General features: G+C 39.5%; 1 protein-coding gene across 2 annotated transcripts; it reads left to right on the forward strand.

The window, feature by feature from the left end:
- The first annotated feature begins 363 nt into the window (after positions 1-363).
- casp8 (caspase 8, apoptosis-related cysteine peptidase) lies at positions 364-17,910 on the forward strand. 2 transcript variants are annotated; one of them, XM_067459256.1, is made up of 10 exons: positions 364-416; positions 11,027-11,313; positions 11,512-11,611; positions 11,871-12,015; positions 12,110-12,165; positions 13,807-13,834; positions 13,918-13,973; positions 14,481-14,598; positions 14,749-15,253; positions 17,388-17,910. In XM_067459256.1, the coding sequence occupies exons 2-10, from the start codon at positions 11,033-11,035 to the stop codon at positions 17,524-17,526; spliced, it is 1,428 nt and encodes a 475-aa protein (XP_067315357.1). In that variant the 5' UTR covers positions 364-416; positions 11,027-11,032; the 3' UTR covers positions 17,527-17,910. The 2 variants fall into 2 exon arrangements, with proteins under 2 accessions (XP_067315357.1, XP_067315358.1); XM_067459257.1 differs by having other exon boundaries at positions 11,030-11,313.
- Positions 17,911-19,645: the final 1,735 nt, after the last annotated feature.

The following is a 19,645-nucleotide window of genomic DNA, read 5'->3' on the forward strand; positions in this document are numbered from 1 at the left end:
TAGTGCAGTGATAAAGAAATATTGCACAGAATCTTTGCCCATATAAAAATACCTTAAGCTTTAAACATATTAGAGCCTTATCTTCTCATAAAGCAGAAATAATTGTAATTGTTTAAAAGTAGCTGGAAAATACTGATACACAATAGAAACTCTTTATTTATGTTTGTACTAAAGCCAAACATTCTGTAAGCTAGAAGTATGTCCTTATAATTCCATGACTCGAAGGTAAACCCCACAATTATTATACAGCACAATTGTGAATGTGAACCGTCATACGTGAACACCCTTATTATGTCACTTCCTATTGAAATTGAAACGTTTTACTCAAGGCTGAAACTGAAAGTAGCTTTAGCATGTCGAGCAGATTTTGGTGACGAGTGTTTAAGTTGATTTTATTTCGGTTGGATGTTGTAAAGGTAAGATGAGTTTTTAGCATTTTCATTGATTGTTCGAGTTAACTTTCATGAATGTGTTTGTCACATTAGTTTGGGGTCCGTTTGATGCAGTTGTATTGTAGCACTCGACTCGATGTTTGTCAGAATATTTACAAACAGTGGTAGTAATGTGAAGTGTGATGATATGCTTGATCTAAAACTATTTTTATACAACGTTACTTGTATAAATGTTACACATTTCGTGCTACACTCAATAGTAGGGTGATTATAAATACTGCAAAACATTCAAACTTAACAAACAAACGGTCGAACAACAAACAAACGGTCAAGGTCACATATGCTTTTGAAAAGTTCTATTGCACAAATGTGTGTTCGAAACTTGATTGATATAATTTTTGTCAATTCTGTTAGAATTAAAATGTCATTTTCATGATCTGTGAACAAAACAAAACTCTGGAAATGCATTAAACTATACAGGTTTTTAACACTATATTTTCAGGAAAATAGTATTTTTAATAAATGCTGGGTTGGGCATGTTTGGACATGTTTTTGATCTTTTGGTTATTCAGCTCTTTGCGGAACTAAAAGGGGGCGTTTCCAAACCGGGAGAGGTGTTTTTTTGTTGTTGTTTTTTGCGGAAGCCGCGTAGGCTATCCACCTTTTTCGCAAGGGTTCATGGGGCGTAGGAAACTTTAGTTCCCTTTCGAGAGAGGTTCCTCGTATTACGTATGGGGAAAAACTCCTTTTCTCGAGAATGTGAAGCAAAACTTTTAATAAAGGTATCTATGTAAAGCGCAGTGAGCTGCACGGCCATAGCCCAGCGCGAGGAGCGCTCTGATTGGCCGGGCTGCGGCAACTGCAGGAACCTATGGTGAGGCGGCTGAGAGGAACGAACCAATGGGGGGCGTTCCAGAAGCCCGCCGAAAAAGGTGCTTATATTTGCATACAGGAGGCTATATAAGACCCTAATTCGCCATAGGTGTCAGATTTTATCTCCTTCAGCGATACCTTCGCTGGTCTCCGGAAGAAGCACCGCCGTTGAAAAGGCACCAGCGGAACCTGCAGCTGAGGACGACGGACTCCCTCTCCGCCTTCTCTGCCGTTCCAGCTACGCCATCCGGCGTTATATATCCTTTAAACTGTGTCTATGTTGAGTGTTATATGTGTTTGTGTTGCCGCTGCAACGCCACTTCTAGAGCTTACAGGCTTGTTCTACTCGAGGACTCTCTCGTTCCGCCGCGTCGTTAAGCGCCGCGGAAAGACGGAGCTCTTCTCACTCTCCCTCTGCTCTCGTCCCGTCGCGCTGAATAGCGCCGCGGAAAGAGAGAATGTTAGAGGACATGAGCACACTCAAGCCGAAGCTCTCTTCACTCTGCCGCCGCCGCGGCTCTTCTTCCGCCGCTGCCACAGAGTTGTTCCCACTCTTCTCTCATTCCGTCGCGCTACAGCCGCGGACAGAGAATACTAGAGTGAATAGGCGAACTCGAGCCGAAGCTCTCGTCACTATACCGTCGCGCTGAGGAGGCGCCGCGGACAGACGGAGTTTTTCCTCGGACAGAGTTTTACCTCACGCTTCCAATTCTCTCGTCCTGTCGCTCTATCGCCGCGGACAGAGAATACTAGAGTGAATAAACAAACTCGAGCCGAAGCTCTCGCCGTGCTAGAAGCGCCGCGGACAGAGTTTTACCTCACGCTTCCAATTCTCTCGTCCTGTCGCTCTATCGCCGCGGACAGAGAATACTAGAGTGAATAAACAAACTCGAGCCGAAGCTCTCGCCGTGCTAGAAGCGCCGCGGACAGAGTTTTACCTCACGCTTCCAATTCTCTCGTCCTGTCGCTCTATCGCCGCGGACAGAGAATACTAGAGTGAATAAACAAACTCGAGCCGAAGCTCTCGCCGTGCTAGAAGCGCCGCGGACAGAGTTTTACCTCACGCTTCCAATTCTCTCGTCCTGTCGCTCTACCGCCGCGGACAGAGAATACTAGAGTGAATAAACAAACTCGAGCCGAAGCTCTCGCCGTGCTAGAAGCGCCGCGGACAGAGTTTTACCTCACGCTTCCAATTCTCTCGTCCGGTCGCTCTATCGCCGCGGACAGAGAATACTAGAGTGAATAAACAAACTCGAGCCGAAGCTCTCGCCGTGCTAGAAGCGCCGCGGACAGAGTTTTACCTCACGCTTCCAATTCTCTCGTCCTGTCGCTCTATCGCCGCGGACAGAGAATAATAGAGTGAATAAACAAACTCGAGCCGAAGCTCTCGCCGTGCTAGAAGCGCCGCGGACAGAGTTTTACCTCACGCTTCCAATTCTCTCGTCCTGTCGCTCTATCGCCGCGGACAGAGAATAATAGAGTGAATAAACAAACTCGAGCCGAAGCTCTCGCCGTGCTAGAAGCGCCGCGGACAGAGTTTTACCTCACGCTTCCAATTCTCTCGTCCTGTCGCTCTATCGCCGCGGACAGAGAATACTAGAGTGAATAAACAAACTCGAGCCGAAGCTCTCGCCGTGCTAGAAGCGCCGCGGACAGAGTTTTACCTCACGCTTCCAATTCTCTCGTCCTGTCGCTCTATCGCCGCGGACAGAGAATACTAGAGTGAATAAACAAACTCGAGCCGAAGCTCTCGCCGTGCTAGAAGCGCCGCGGACAGAGTTTTACCTCACGCTTCCAATTCTCTCGTCCTGTCGCTCTATCGCCGCGGACAGAGAATACTAGAGTGAATAAACTAACTCGAGCCGAAGCTCTCGCCGTGCTCATTCTACCGCCGCCGTGCTGAAGCGCTGCGGACAGAGAATACTAGAGTAAGTTAGACGAGCGAGCTCGGGCTGTTGGGTATGTCAAGAACAATGTCGCTGCAGCGCGCGCTTACTGCCAAGGAAGTTGTAATGGCTGCCTTGTCATGATAGCGCGCGCCCCTTCCACAGCGCGTTGCTGACTAGAGCGCGGCTTACGTCATAGCACGCGCTCACTGTCAGAGCATAAGGGCGTCGGAAAATGGCTGCCAAGCTAAGCCCTTTTTTCACTCTATCACTTCCAGTCCCCTTTATTCAGGCGGCTGGAAAGGTTTTTACACTGTAGACAAAGTGTCCACTACACAGTGTGCACCCCTACATAAGCACTGTTAATTCAGCCTCACAAAATCACAAATAAATCCCGCCGCGGCCGGATTACACCATATAAAGTCAACTAGCCTTATTGCAGTCAACTAGCCTGTGGTCAAACACGCTTGTCTGCATGCGCGCTTTCAGTCTAGACTAGAGCATAACGGCATTGTGGAATGGCTCACATACCACCCGCACTTCCTTACATTCTCCCAGTTCCCTTAAGTTAAGTGACTGGAGATGAAATATTGCAGTCAACTAGCCTGTGTTAAACACGCTCGTCTGCACACTAATGCTGTGTGCGTTTACCCCTGTGGATTTGCTCACTGGTTTGCACCGTGGGTATTCTACGTAGGTTGTGCGCCACTGCACATTGTTTACACTACACACAAAAGAGCTTTCTATGTAGGAAATGTGCCCACTTTACAGTCTGCACTCCTGCACCCAAGCACTTTTCACAAAGTTCACTCTCGCACACACAATATAAATGTGAGGCGTGCGCCCACTGCAAAGCCTGCACCGCCAAAACTAACACTATCCCCACAGTGTTAAAAGCAGTGTTACAGCACAAGCAACCCGGCTAACAGGCCCCTATTACTAAGCGGCCAGCCCCCGAATCTAATTCAACCCCTGGCTTTACGAGCCCAGGCCTGGCAGGCCATTCCTGGTATATAATATTGGGTGTTGAACATATAAAACGAGGTTCTCGCTACAGTTTTGCTCGCAGACCCCGCGATTCAAGCCGTGGTCGAGCCCTCTGTAAGAAGCAGTGTCAGTCACGTGCTTCTCGCTGAGGCATTGAGACTGTTAAAGGAGAGAGCGGCGAAAACAGTACACCCGACGCTAGCGAGTCAGGTTTTTACTGTCGCTAATTCCTCATGCCGAAAATGGGTGGCGGTCTCAGGCCCATTTTCCAGGCATCTGAACAAAGCACTTATGACACGCTCGTTTCAAGGTGCTGACGGTGAAACAAATCCTCGCGCACATTCGCCCCGGGGATTGGGTTTTCTCAATAGATCTGAAAAACGCATACTTCACGTTACGATAACCCCCCACCCCCACTACAGGCCATTCTTGAGATTCGCCTTCGAGGGGCAGGCTTATCAGTACAGTCATTGTCATAGACTCAAGACTTACGGCATAAGAACCACCACGTCTTGATAATGTACATAAAATCGCTAGGGCAGCCGAGATCAGACTCTGTTCACTGCATGGCTAAGCATCTCCTTTTATGGGCAGAGCACAATCTGAGCTCCCTAAGGGCGGCTTACGTGCCAGGTATTCTGAATCAGGGTCCGGACATGTTATCCAGAGGACCCATGTCCCCAGGGGGATGGTCCCTTTACCCGCAAACAATTCAGCTTGCACAGCACACGCTGCCCAATATTTTTTCTGCAAACGCAGGGATGCCCTGGCCCATGTTGGCCCAGACTCCCTCTATATGTTCCCTCCGATCGCGATCCAGCTGCAGCCTGTGCTTTTTAATAGCCCCACTTTGGAAGAACCGCACATGGTTCTCCATACTGTTTCAGCTGTCAGACACAGCCCCATGCCTATTCTGCCAATGAAAGGGAAGGTCTGGCATCCCAATCCCGAGCTGTGGGCCCTCCACGTATGGCCCATCAACGGTATCCGGGAACCTCTCTGACAAGTTATGAACACTATTTCGGAAGCTAGAGCCCCTGCTATCTGGCAGCTCTGCTTGAAGTGGTCAGTGGTTTTCTAACCAATGTGCTACGCGAAACATCGACGCACACTCATGCGAACTGGCGGAACCGCTCGCTTTCTCCAAGAGCTAATGGATGCGGGTCGTCCCCCCTCCATACTCGGGGTGTGTGTCTCCGCCATAGCAGCTAGCCACGCTCCTATCGCGGCACATTCACTAGGGAAAAGTGATCTTATTGTGTGTTTTCTTAAAGGGGCCAGGAGATTCAGCCCGCCTTGCCCCTACCTCGGTCCCTATTTGGGACCTCGCCATGGTTTTGGAGGCCGTGAAGGGTTCCCCCTCCTAACCACTTCAGAACACGAGCTTGAAGCACATATCACTCAAAACCGTTTTTCTGCTGGCTGTGGCCTCGGTTAACCGAGTGGGTGGCTTACCTGCACTCTCCGTGAGCCCTTCCTGTCTTGAGTTTGGGTCCAGCAACTTCAAGGTTGTGCTCAAACCGAGGCATGGTTTTATGCTGAAAGTGCTATCAACCCCTTCAGTATGCAGCTCTTTGCACTGCTTAACCCGCGTCTCAGAGAAAATAAGACGCAAACATATTCTGCCCAGTCAGAGCATTGAGATTGTATCTAGAGCGCTCCGCCCCCTTCAGGCAGTCGGATCAGCTCTTCATTGCTTCGGTGGCCGCACTAAAGTTTGTGCTGTCATGAAACAGTCTCTCACACTGGATAGTGGATGCAGTCCCACTAGCATATAGGTCCAGGACCTAACCTGTCCTACAGGCATTTAAGCCCACTCCTCTAGAGGCATGGCCTCATCTTGGGCTTGGTCGTGTGACATTTCTTTGGAAGATATCTGTGCGGCGGCAGGCTGGGCCTCTCCGTCCACTTTTATCAGATTCTACAAGTTGGAGGTTCCAGCTCTACAAGCAGGGCTTCTCTCCATCTAGGCTCTATCTTGACCCTGGCAAACAGATTGCCTTACATTTTGGCCTGTACACATTAGTCCTTAAGCACTATTCATTCATCATAAGATCCGACTATGTCCGATCAGCTGTTCAAACGAACCGACTCTTCCGGTTCTTCATTCCCCTTATAAGCCGCCTCTGTCGGTGTCTCGGGGGTTTATAACATGTGCTTTGGGTATACTGGGTCAGTCAGCACACACGGCGCTTTACATTGTGTTCCCATACGTAATACGAGGAACCTCTCTCGAAAGGGAACGTACTCGGTTACTTTCGTAACCTCGGTTCCCTGAGAGAGAGGAACGAGTATTACGTTCCGTGCCGTGTTTATGCTTCTCAGGTATCGCTTCAGTCGATCTTAAAACCTGACACCTATGGCGAATTAGGGTCTTATATAGCCTCCTGTATGCAAATATAAGCACCTTTTTCGGCGGGCTTCTGGAACGCCCCCCATTGGTTCGTTCCTCTCAGCCGCCTCACCATAGGTTCCTGCAGTTGCCGCAGCCCGGCCAATCAGAGCGCTCCTCGCGCTGGGCTATGGCCGTGCAGCTCACTGCGCTTTACATAGATACCTTTATTAAAAGTTTTGCTTCACATTCTCGAGAAAAGGAGTTTTTCCCCATACGTAATACTCGTTCCTCTCTCTCAGGGAACCGAGGTTACGAAAGTAACCGAGTACGTTTTCTCGTCATCGCAAATAAGATCACGAAAAAATAATTTACTGATTCTTAAGATTAGGGGCAAAACAGTTTTTAGAAGATGTTAAAAAATAAAAAGTAACAATTGATAAATAAAATTGGAATTTTTGTAGACGTCTCAGATAATGAGCCATGAAAAGGCTTATTTAAAAAAACAAATTCTAAAAATGTATTTATTCACTTCATAACTTAATTTTTGTCAACTCTGTCAGACACACTAAAAAGCATGCTAATTTAATCTATTCAAAAACAGTGTAAAGTCTTCAGTTATGTAATACTGGTGTTCAGTAAAGGAGCTAAGTCATAAAAATACATTGTTTTGTGCATAGTCATCACTATTATGAACAACCCAGTTCCTAAATTCCTTAAATCTCCTCCCTCTTTTAATATTAATATTAAACATATCACCGATGTCCTTAGGTAATTATTAAGAAATCATATCATGTAGTGCCTTTGATGTTTTAAACATTTTACATTGAAAAAGAATAACATCTTTCAAAATTAACATAAACCTTAACCTGACATTGTTAAATACTGAATGGAGTTGACAAAGGTTCAGCTAGGGCAAAATATACTTATATGCAAATGGGCCCATGAAACCGTATTAGAATAATTCCCTATATGCAAAAACAAAACAAAAAGACATTAAATCACATTATACATACTTTTTGAGAGCACTTGTCAACCATCAGACATAAAAGAATACAAAATTGAATTAACAAAATACACAACAATTTTCATTATTGTTGTACAGTGGAGCAATTTATTATTATTATTTTTAATCAAATGTAGTTCCCTTAATAAATTTAAAAAAGGGCAAGATTTATCCCACAACTATTTGCAGAAACTACCACACTGGGATGACGTTGACGTGTTAAAGCTGTGACTGCAGAGACTTCAATATTGTTTGTTTCTAATACACCCTGCTTTTTTGCAAGTTTTAAAATCATGGAGGGGTCTGAAATTGTCATCGTAGGTGCATGTCCATTGTGAGAGACATAATCTAAAAATAATCTTTTTTTCAATCATTGCTCTAACTGAGGGAAGGAGGTTGTTCCCGAAAATCTAGCAATACATGGCCCCGGTCATCCTCTCCTTACTACAGTGCAGTCACCCTGTCCCATGTGCAGAAAAACACCCCCAAATCATAATGCTACCACCCCCATGCTTCACAGTAGGGATGTTGTTCTTGGAATGGTACTCATCATTCTTCTTCCTCCAAACACGTTTAGTGGAATTATGACCAAAAAGTTATATTTTGGTCTCATCTGACCACATGACTTTCTCTCATGACTCCTCTGGATAATCCAAATGGTCATTGGCAAACTTAAGACAGGCCTGGACATGTGCTGGTTTAAGCAGGGGGACCTTCCATGGGAGATTGATGTTTAGCTTCTTCCATTTTCTAATGATTGCTCCAACAGTGGACCTTTTTTCACCAAACCCCTTGGCAGTTTCCCCATAGCCATTTCCAGCCTTGTGGAGGTGTACAATTTTGTCTCTAGTGTCTTTGGACAGCTCTTTGGTCTTGGCCATGTTAGTATTTGGATTCTTACTGATTGTATGAGGTGGACAGGTGTCTTTATGCAGCTAACGACCTCAAACAGGTGCATCTAATTTAGGATAATAAATGGAGTGGAGGAGGAAATTTTAAAGGCAGACTAACAGGTCTTTGAGGGTCAGAATTCTAGCTTATACAGGGCTGGACTGGTAATCTGGCATACCGGGCATTTGCCCGGTGGGCCGACGCACTTTGGGGCCGGTATAGTGTTTTTAATTATTTTATTTTTTTGTACCACTGACAACATGCAGCGACAGCGGCCAATTGGTTTGTTTTTTGAACTGACAAGCCGACGCGTGAGAGACCTCCCCTCCATATTAGGTGCTTTTTTCTATTCATTTATTTATTATTTGAGCGCATGGAACTGCAAAGCCGAATATCCACACAGCACAGCTGCTGACAAACGTAGGCTACGCTGCGTTTAAATACTGCTCTATGAACGGCACTTTGACTTATTTTCTTTTATACAATCGTGTGATATGGAAACAGTTGCTGTGTTGAATCAGCTGAAAACAGCCGCGAGCATTTATTCATTACGAGGTAAAGTGGAAAACGGCATTACACAACAAACGTTTCACTTTAGCAGAACCACAATTTACATTGCAGCTAACAGCAAAGAAATATGGTGTTTTGGAAGAAACATTTATTAAAAATGCTGCTATATTACATAGTTTAATGTAATATAAATATGGGGCGGCAGTGGCTCAGTGGTTCATGTAGGTTGTCTACAAACCAGAAGGTTGGTGGTTCAATCCCCGGTTCCTACTGACCAAGTGTCGAAGTGTCCATGAGCAAGAAACCTAACCCCAGCTGCTCCCGACGAGCTGGATGGCGCCTTACATGGCTGACATCGCCGTCGGTGTATGAATGGGTGTATGTGAGGCAAAATGTAAAGTGCTTTGGATAAAAGCGCTATATAAATGCAGTCCATTTACCATTTAATATGGCAGAATATAAATCACTTTTATAGAGGCTGTTTTTGTATTTTCTACAGGTGTTTACATTTTTATTTACTTACAAATATAATAGTTTATTATATATGTTTTAGAAACCATATAGGCATATAATGAGGAGCAAGGTTTTTACAGTCTATGTTTTTTACCCTGTGACTACCATGATCTTACATTTACATGAAACTGGCCTACAGTTAAACTATAGTCTATAAAACAGTTTTAAAGTCTGGATCCCATGAATTAAGGACAAAGCTTTTTTTTCCTCTTTAAAAGTTTTATTAACTTTTTTAATAGATTTAATGAAATTTAATAGCCTCATGAAAGATAGATATCAGTGTCTTACTTAACTTACTTACAGTGTGTTAACTCTTGAAAAATATGATTGTTCAACCCAAAAATGTGATCATTTACTCACCCTAATGTCATTCCAAACCTACATGAATTTATTTCAAATGGTAGCCTAACCAAAATGGCTTGATTGCCAACATTCTTCAAAACATCTTATTTTGTGTTTCACAGATACAGGTTTGGAATGACACGAGAGTGAGTAAATGACAGCATTTAAAAGAAGTAAATTTACTTTACTGCATCCTAGCTCAAAATCATCAGTGCTTTACTGCCAAACGCATTTCTGTGTGACAAAAAAAGCAATATTAAGTTTATCTGAATTTGTAGCAAATTCGATAATATCTATCATTATTTGTCCTTGTCCTATTTTTATTTATATACTCCAATTTAAGGCCCCAACCCCAGCAAAAACACTCACGGGGAACTCATGGGGCGGATATGCTGGGTATGCCAGAGCAGAATTTTAGCCCCAGTCCAGCCCTGAGCTGATAGACAGGTGTTCAAATACTTATTTGCAGCTGTATCATATAAATAAATAGTTTAAAAATCATACATTGTGATTTCTGGATTTTTTTTTAGATTATATACCACCTATAAATTTCAGACCCCTCGATGATTTCCAAGTGGGAGAACTTGCAAAATATCAGGGTGTTCAAATACTTATTTTCCTCACTATATATATATATATATATATATATATATATATATATATATATATATATATATATATATATATATTATTAAATGCTGCATGCTATTAGGACTTCCATAAAATATGGAAACTGTGTTTTTCCGAGTTCCTGTGTAGATGTAAGCTATGAAAACAATTTACTTGTGTAAATGTTCACAGACTTTGAATAGAATCAATTATTAAAGGAATAGTTCAAATCCTAGGTGTATATGACATTCTTCTTTCAGATGAATACAATCAGAGTTATTTAAAAAAATGTCTTGGCTAATCCAAACATTATAATGGAAGTGAATGGCAGCCCAAAATTTGAAGCCCAAAAAAGTGCATCCATCCATTATAAAAGTAATCCAAATGGCTCCAGGGGGTTAATAAAGTCCTTCAGAAGGGAATCGATGGGATGTGTAAGAAATCCATATTTATAACTTTATGAAGGAAATTATCTAACTTCCGGAAGACTGTCTTGCGTATTCAACTTACGAAGAAAGTGTAACGCCTTTTCGCAGTTCAAATGCTTATGCTACCCCGACATCATCGTTGCGCCAGTTTTTTTCTGTAAGAGACCTTGTGGTCCTGTCACAAAGTATGGGCTTTCTTAGGCTGTTTAAAATGTTTTTTGCTTTATTTAATTGACTTTTTTTACATTTATATGCAGCAGAATATGAATCCTCAGACGTGTCATAAAATTGACCAGAACCTGACAAGTACAGATGTGGACCAGTTGAAGTTTCTGTGCATAGATATGATTCCCAAAAAGCATTTGGAGATGGTGATAGATGCCAAAGACTTGTTCCAGCGACTGGATGAGCAATTACTGCTTGAAGACGGACTACTCATCCCTGAGCTTCTGTTCACAATTGGGCGCATTGACTTGCTTGAAATCCTGAAAACATCGAAAGAGGAAGTGAAAAGAAACCTGTCAAAACGTGTGTCAGCCTACAGGTATGAAGACTACTGCTATCACTACCATCCCCTAACTGTCTGAGAGAGAAGCACACTGACGGGGAAAAACAAGATCCAAAGAAGAACACTATCAGTATCAAATAGTTTTCATGGAAAATGCTGCTTGTTCTTACTCTACTGTTTTCAAATGTTCAATTTCACAATGTCTTGTTTTGTTTCACTCTCTCTTCTCATCAGAAAAATGCTATTTATAATATCCGAGGACATGACAGAAGAAAACCTTCGCTCAGTCAAGTTCCTTTTGGAACTTCCAAAAGCAAAACTTGGACCATCTGCTGTGAGTTTTATTTTGAGCCTTAAAGTTATAATGTTAGTGCAGATTGCACACAAATAATAAATGATCGTGTAAGTGGAATATGCAATTGCTGATAAAGAACTACTTTGACTGCAAAAACTAGCTTTGTTAATTAACAAACTATTATTTTTCCATTTTATTTATTTAAAAAAATAGTTGTTATTTATTCTAAATTCTTTGTCTATTATTTACAGTAATTATGCATTGCCCTTTAATCTGTTATTTTATTTGAAACATACAGTCATTTCTAGATGTTCTGATTGAGATGGAAAAGCAACAGAGGCTTGGGAAAGACAACCTCAATGAACTTTACGATGTTCTAGAGAAATGTGACAGACAGCTGGCCTACAGGATAGAGAACTTCAAGAATATGCACCCAGAACAAGGTTACTGATCAAATTAAATGAATTATCTATATCTGCTCTTCATATTTATCCAAACGTTTACAGCAGTTTTTTTTCTATTAATTTTGTCTAATAGAAAGCAGACTCCCTCTACAGGAAATGTCTAATAATGAACAACTGTCTTTACTCAATGTAAGTAAGCCTGATCTTTGCTTTAAAGGGATAGTTAACTCAAAAACGAAATTACTAAACCTCAAATTGTTTCAAACCTGTATGAGTTTCTTTCATCTGTTGAACACAAAACAATATATTTTAAAGAATGTTGTAATCAGTTGACAGTAGCCATTGACTTCCATAGAAAAAAATACCAAGTGTTTACTACTGCCAAAATTCTTTCAAATATCTTCATACAGGTTTGGAATATGGGAGGATGATTAAGTAATGACAAAATTGTAATTTTGGGGGGAAAACTATACCATTACAATTTTTACATAGTAAAACACAAATCATTCTCATGATGTGATTATCTGGGTCTGCGGTGGTTGGTGGGTTTTAAAGTGGTCTGGGATCCCCTGCTGAGGATTTACTGGTTTATTTATTTTGCATAACTGCTTTAAAATGGTTCATTTGTTCATGTTTAGACAGAAAATTGTAAAAAAAAAAAAAAATTACATACAGCAAGACAATATAAATATAATTTCCCTTTACATGTCTCTGTTAAAAAGAGCACATTTGGTTGTATAGGCGGATTGCTTTAGCCTATATCCCACTTAGGCGTGGGGTCATCTTCCTTCATTTTTAATTTGTAGCTGCTGTTCAAATGATAGCTTGGTTTTTGAATATCTCTATTCACCATAATTAAGGTACCGGTACATTTTCAACAGTAGCATTTCAAACCAATGTCATAATTAATGTCTCTGATGATTGGTGGATATACCAAGGGAGGCCAGCCTCCTCTGCTATTAATATTTACTCAATGCTCTGAGCGTTGGAAATTAAATACTTAATGGTGATTGGCTAAAAAAAATTCTGAATGGTTGTAATTACATTTGCACATTCGGAGAAGAGCAAAGAGAGTCCCTACCAGCCGTTTGTTGTAGTCCTTAAAAAAGTAGTCTTGTAGTCAAGAATTGATTTCGCCCGGCAACTCAGTCTGGAAACCTGAACATTAATTTCTACTGCTTCTGTTACACTTTCGCGGGAACCAATCACAGACTGGCTTATCCCCCTGGCATGCTATGGGCGGGTTTAACACGATGACAGATTGTTGATCATGCCTCTTGTGGTCTGATTGGTTGAAGGACTGTCCAATTGTGTTATTTGAATAATGCCAGTTGATCACGCCCCTTTTGCAGTAGAAAATACAGAGCAGGCTCCCCAGACCAATGTTCAATCTTAAATTGAGCTTGGTCTAGTGATAGCCAAAAAGTGACAGATGGATTTGAGACAAGATTCCGAGTTTGATTGGACACACAGCCTTTATGTGGGAAGCGTTGTTTCTTCTCTTTTAAGTTTAGTCAAGCCTTTTTGTTTTTGCTATCATAACTAAAAAATTAGCATTTTATTATTTGAATTTAGTGTTGTTTTTTAACCTTCTGTACAGGACCCTATCACAATAGATTGGCAATCCTTTTTGGGGGTTGTTGAGAACCACACATCTACAGCTTACATCTGCAATTAATATTTTCACATAAATGAGCATTCTTGAAATGAAGAGCTTTTGAAAATTACAGTTAATAATAGTTGTAGTCTGATACAGTGCAATGATAAATATACTGCAATTTAATGCATAATAATGGTTTCTCTTCCTTCCACATCTTGCCTTCAACACAGCAAATGGAAACCGAGCGAGTGGATGGACGTGAGTTATATATGTTATACATTGCTGAACATTAATGGTCTCTCTAAATGTATCTATCTCTCACCTTATACGCTTTTCCTTAGGGAGGAGAGGCTCTTCTGTTAGCACAATTGTCACCGATTCAGACACTCCATCCTTGGTAAAAAAGACAAATTACTTTTTATTCTTGACTATGTTTATTGTTAAATTATAGTTGAATGACAAAACAATGCAATGCACCATTACTATAGTTTTATAGTTTCATACTCCTATGTAAATTACAAGCAAATGATCAGCGGGCAACACTTCTGTCTGCGTTCTTCTGGCACCCTGGTGAAGAGCTGCTTTATGTTAGCGCTTCATGAAACACTGTTTTCAAAAGATTATTTTGAAGATTGGTAAATCAGTACACATCCAGGATTTCACATCAATTATGATTCGTTTATGGATCAGGGTCAGTATGATTGATAAATGTCCCGCAGCTGAACTTTTTCATCAAGGCATAGCACATAATCTAATAACAAAGGCTGTTAATTTCCATACAAATATGATTTAACAACGATTTATTATGATTACAATATGTATATGTGTTGTGTACTGGCTATTTGTGAAATGTAAATCAAAAAATTAATACATTTTAATGTGATTTTTCTTTGCATTCATGTAGTCAGATGAATATTATACCATGACTCAGCGGCCTCTTGGTTATTGTTTAATAATCAACAACTTCAACTTTGAAAATAGGACCTCATTCCGCAACCGGAAAGGCACTGAGAAGGACAAAGGTATTTTGGGTATTAACCTTTTATCATATGTATTCCTTAAAATCCTGACTTCTAAATTCTCTCTCTCTCTCTCTCTCTCTCTCTCTCTCTCTCTCTCTCTCTCTCTCTCTCTCTCTCTCTCTCTCTCTCTCTCTCTCTCTGTTTCTCTAGATGATCTTGTCAAGTTGTTTCAAAAAATGCATTTTGAGGTTGAGGTGCAGAATGATCTCGAAGCCTCAGATATAAAAGATGTGATAATGAAGTTTGCAAAGAAGGATCATACTCAAATGGGCGCTTTTGTCTGCTGTGTCCTCTCGCATGGAGAGAAAGGTGCGGTGTTGGGCATAGATGGCAAAGCGATTGAAATCCGTGAACTCACACGGCCTTTTGCTGAATGCAACACACTAGCGTGCAAGCCCAAGCTTTTCTTCATTCAAGCCTGTCAGGGTAACAAGGCCCAGAACAGTGTATTGGCGGCTGATGGAGAAGTGAACGATACAGAAGAAGAAACATATGAGGAAGATGCTCATATTCCTGCGTTGAACAGTGTTCCTATAGAAGCTGATTTCCTGATCGGAATGGCCACAGTAGAGCACTACCAGTCCTTTCGCCACACTAAATACGGCTCTATCTATATCCAGGAGCTCTGCAAGCAGCTGAAAAGCCTCTGCCCAAGGTGAGTTGAAAACATAGTAGACTCATTCATGTCTTGAATGAAAAATATACCGTACATGTGACTTCTCAGATGTGCATTTGCTGGGTCTGTATAAACTCATGTTTCAGTTCTGTAATTTTTACTTTGCAGCTTTTAGTTTCCACCAGTCAGACCAGACTAGTTTGACTCATTTATGCATATTAAGAAATTGTATTCATTCATACACTTCCATTCAAAAGTTTGGGGTCAGTTTTTTTGTTTTGTTTTTAAAGAAATTCATATTTTGGTTCAGTAAAGACACATTCAATAAAACAATAGAGACAGTAAAGACATTATGATCTTAGCTTTCTATTTCAAATATATGCTGTCCTTTTTGAACTTTATATTCAAAATCCAGAAAAAATGCATCACAGTTTCCATAAAAATATCAAGCAGCACAACTTTTTTCAACATTGATAAAAATAGGAAATATTTTTTGAGCATCAAATCGGCATATTAGAATGATTGGATTAGACTGGATTAATGGCTGCTGAAAATTTAGCTTTGCAATGTATTCCTTTTTAGTTAACAGATATTTAGAATTGCAGTAATATTTCACAATATTTTTGTTTTTTAATCATATAAATGCAGCCTTGGTGAGTATGCAAGAGCGACCCCAAACTTTTGAATGGTAGTGTACAATGACTGGAATACACCGTTTATATGATGTACATTATTAAAAGAATATGATTGATGTTGATTGTTTTGTTGTTGTTTCAGATTAATCGCATGTCAGTGTAGTCGTAAAAAGAATTTCGTTAAACTATCATTAAACATCATTATTACGTTGTGCAATCGGCATGCTGGAAAAAAAACTTCAGACTCTCATTACTATGTGTCAAGATAAATGATTATATTAAAAAAAAAAATAATTTGATGTTTTTATAACAAGACAAGTTAGTTCATGATGCAAAATATAATGTAATGTGACTCCCCACCACATGGGGTTTTACAATACCACATTTATGAGTTTTTAGAATCCCATATTTATGAATCACTATTTTGATTAATAATTCATGATTATTAAGGGGTAAGAAACTGTTTACTTTTTACTTGTAATACAGTTTAGATATAGAAAATAGTATAATGTTTTTACAAACTACAAAACCACACAAACATAAAGTGTTTCAAAGAGCTTGTCACGCTAAACTAGATTTGTTTCCCTTTCTTTCTAAGCCGTTTTAGGGTGTTTACCATTGTAGTTTAGTTCTTAGCTATGTCTTCTTTATTTTGGTCTGGACAGAAAATGTAATTATACATTTTGATGGAGGCAATAGAGATCCAGTCTCCTTCTAAACCTTCCAAAAGTTGTCACAGTGTTACTTTAGAAAAATGTTGGTCTATATTTGACCACCTTTTTTGTCAAATACTTCCTTATTTGTGTCTTTAAAGAATAAGTTCACTTCAAATTTTGTATTTTTTTTAATATTTCCTGATAATTTATCCAAGATTCATGTCTCTCTTTTTTCAGTCGAAAATAAATAAAAAAATCAAGGAAAAATTCCAGGATCTTTCTTCATGTAGTGGACTTATATGGCAACCAACAGGTTCCTGCAGGATTCTGTCCCGCTCCCACAAAAATATACATTACCTTCTCCTGCTCCCACCCGCAACAATCATGTTTAGTTTTTTTTGGTAAAGGTTATTTGTATTAGTGTTTGCACATTCACTTGGGGCGGTACTTCTGCCTACGTCTAGCATGACCTTTCCGACGTGATCCGTGGAGCAGCGCAAGATGAGCAGTTTTGGTTAAAAAGTAAATACTTTTGTAAATTTTGAAGCCCTTTGAAGCCCTTCAAAGCGCTTTGGAACTGCATTGGTTTGGTCCTTCAACCTGTTTGATGCCATCAAAGTCCTTTATTTGGAGAAAATCCTGGAATGTTTTCCTCAGAATACTCCCATTTCTTTTTGACTGAAGAAAAGAAAGATGAACACTTTGGATGAGATGGTGTGTAAATTATTAGGAAATCTTTATTTTGAAATGAACTGATCCTTTAAATCGACTAATCCTTTCCATTTTTTCCTCCCTGGAAAAAATGCTCCTGTGTACTTTTCATGATGGTTTCATTTAAATGAATCCATGGAGTAAAGTCTGCTTGTCTGATTTTTCTGATAGAAACGAGGATATCTTGTCCATCCTTACAAAGGTAAACCGTGAAGTGAGCATTAGAGTTCTGAAAGGCTACAAGCAGATGCCTGAACCTCGATATACCCTCACCAAGAAGCTGGTTCTTCCCTTGGACTCAAGCTTCTGAATGACTCTTAGCCTGGATTCACGCTGGATGACTTTCAGATAAATTATTCTGTTACTTAGAATCTATAATAATCAGGGAGGATTGAGGCATTTTGGTATAGAATAATATTGATCTTGCTGTCGCTCAGAGTCTGGACTTGGATATTAAATAAGACTGAGTTTAAGTTTACTGCACAGAATTTAATATGGTCCACAATTATTTTTAAAACTAATGTAAAGTGTAATTTTATACCAGCAGTCTAAATTATTTAGTTTTGAATGATGTTGTAAATGCAGATCTTTTGATATGAAAATTGAAATCCCCTGAGAATACTGAAGTTGTTAAAGAGATTAAAATAGTTAGAAGTGGCACATGTACAGAAAAGAATAAACTAATTAAACATTTGCACATGTCATTCTTTTAAATGATTTAATTTCCTCTGCAAACTATGTCAATGTTTTGCCTCATAAAACCAAACACTCTGTGACCTTGTTGTGTAGATTTAAGTAGACTAGTTCAAACTGTTTTTTTTTCCATGATTGTTTTTTTAAAAAGGTAATTGCAATTGTGAGAGTCTAAATTCCAAGATGATAACCAATTCTGACCTTGGAAATATGATTTTATATCACTATTTAGATATTTTTTCTTTGGAAACCCCATATATATATATATATATATATATATATGTATGTATGTATATGTGTGTGTGTGTGTGTGTGTGTGTGTGTACACACTCAAAAATATGAACTACCATTACCATTGTGGTGAAGTGTGCTTGGGTTGAGGATGTGCTAATAACAATTAAATTTGTTTTAATAATAAAAAAAACGCTACTGGGCATGCCATGGATGTAACAAAACCATCTAGCCAATACAATCTTGTATTGTAAAAGGTTTACTAAATGTTGTAAAAAAAATAGCATTTCACTAAATAAAAATAATCAATTAAACTGCACTACTTGTTTTGTTTTTTTATATTCATTTCAGAGTAACTAAACGTAATAGTTTTGGACAAAATGAAGAATGCTAACCTGATTTTACTAAATGGCATTGAATTAATTTTACCGAAGTAAAATTAAAAGTTTACTGAAATGAACAAAGTTAATTCAATTCAACATAACTCAATTACGTGGAACCTGTTGACATAAAAAAATAAGTAAATCCAACGTATCATTTTTTGTGTATATATATATATATATATATATATATATATATATATATATAATATTGTGTTTATATATATATATATATATATATATATATATATATATATATATATATAGACCTATAAAAGATCAGAATTAAAATAACTTGACTTTACACTCCTATGCAATGATGTAGCATACTTATAACCTTATTGCATCTTTTAAACTTTGCATGTAATTATTATTATTATTTATTTTATTTTTTTACAAAAGTTTTGGGAAGGGAGAGTTATTTTGTTATTGGAATTGACCGTTTCCTCAAATGACATTTTAAGGCCTTACACATATGTACACAAAACTTTGTTGTTCAGCTATAGTATTTAAAATAATAGAAAATAATAGTATTTTCTGTGTGGTATTCAAGTGCTATTACTATTTGATTAATGCACCCCTTTTTTAGATGTTACGCTTGAGATGTAAAAGCAACAAACTTGTGATGAACTGCAACTTTTTTTTTTAACAATGCAGGTATCCCATACGGATTGGAAAACACAGTGCATGTTTAATAACATATCACTTTGATTTAAAACATTTTTTTTAGGTTTTCTATAAGGTTTTGGTGGAGTAATAGTAGGCTCACCCTCTGTGTTCTAACTGAGAACTGAGACATAATAATGGCATTCAGTAAAGACACTTTATTGCCAAAAGTATTGGGACTCTCCAAATCACTGAATTAAGGTGTTCCAAACATGTCCATGGCCACAGGTGTAAAAAATCAAGCATCTAGGCTGCCACCTGTCCATTCGTGAAATTTCCTCACTACTAAAAATTACACGGACAACTGTTAGGGGTATTATAACAAAGTGGAAGCAATTAATCCAAGCCTTACATCACCAAGTGCAATGCAAAGCATCGGATGCAGTGGTGTTAACAGCCACTGGACTTTGTGGAAACTAAATTTGGGGATGGCCCCTTCCTTTTCCAACGTGACTGCGC

Source organism: Pseudorasbora parva, chromosome 12 (assembly GCF_024679245.1).
Source record: "Pseudorasbora parva isolate DD20220531a chromosome 12, ASM2467924v1, whole genome shotgun sequence".
In the NCBI taxonomy this organism is placed as follows: domain Eukaryota; kingdom Metazoa; phylum Chordata; class Actinopteri; order Cypriniformes; family Gobionidae; genus Pseudorasbora; species Pseudorasbora parva.

Bases quoted from the DNA above. Each gene is read 5' to 3' on its own strand.
- casp8 (XM_067459256.1), top strand. From the start codon at position 11,033: ATGAATCCTCAGACGTGTCATAAAATTGACCAGAACCTGACAAGTACA. The intron at 12,016-12,109 runs GTTACTGATCAA...TTTGTCTAATAG, and splicing joins GAATATGCACCCAGAACAAG to AAAGCAGACTCCCTCTACAG. The intron at 14,599-14,748 runs GTATTTTGGGTA...CTGTTTCTCTAG, and splicing joins AGGCACTGAGAAGGACAAAG to ATGATCTTGTCAAGTTGTTT.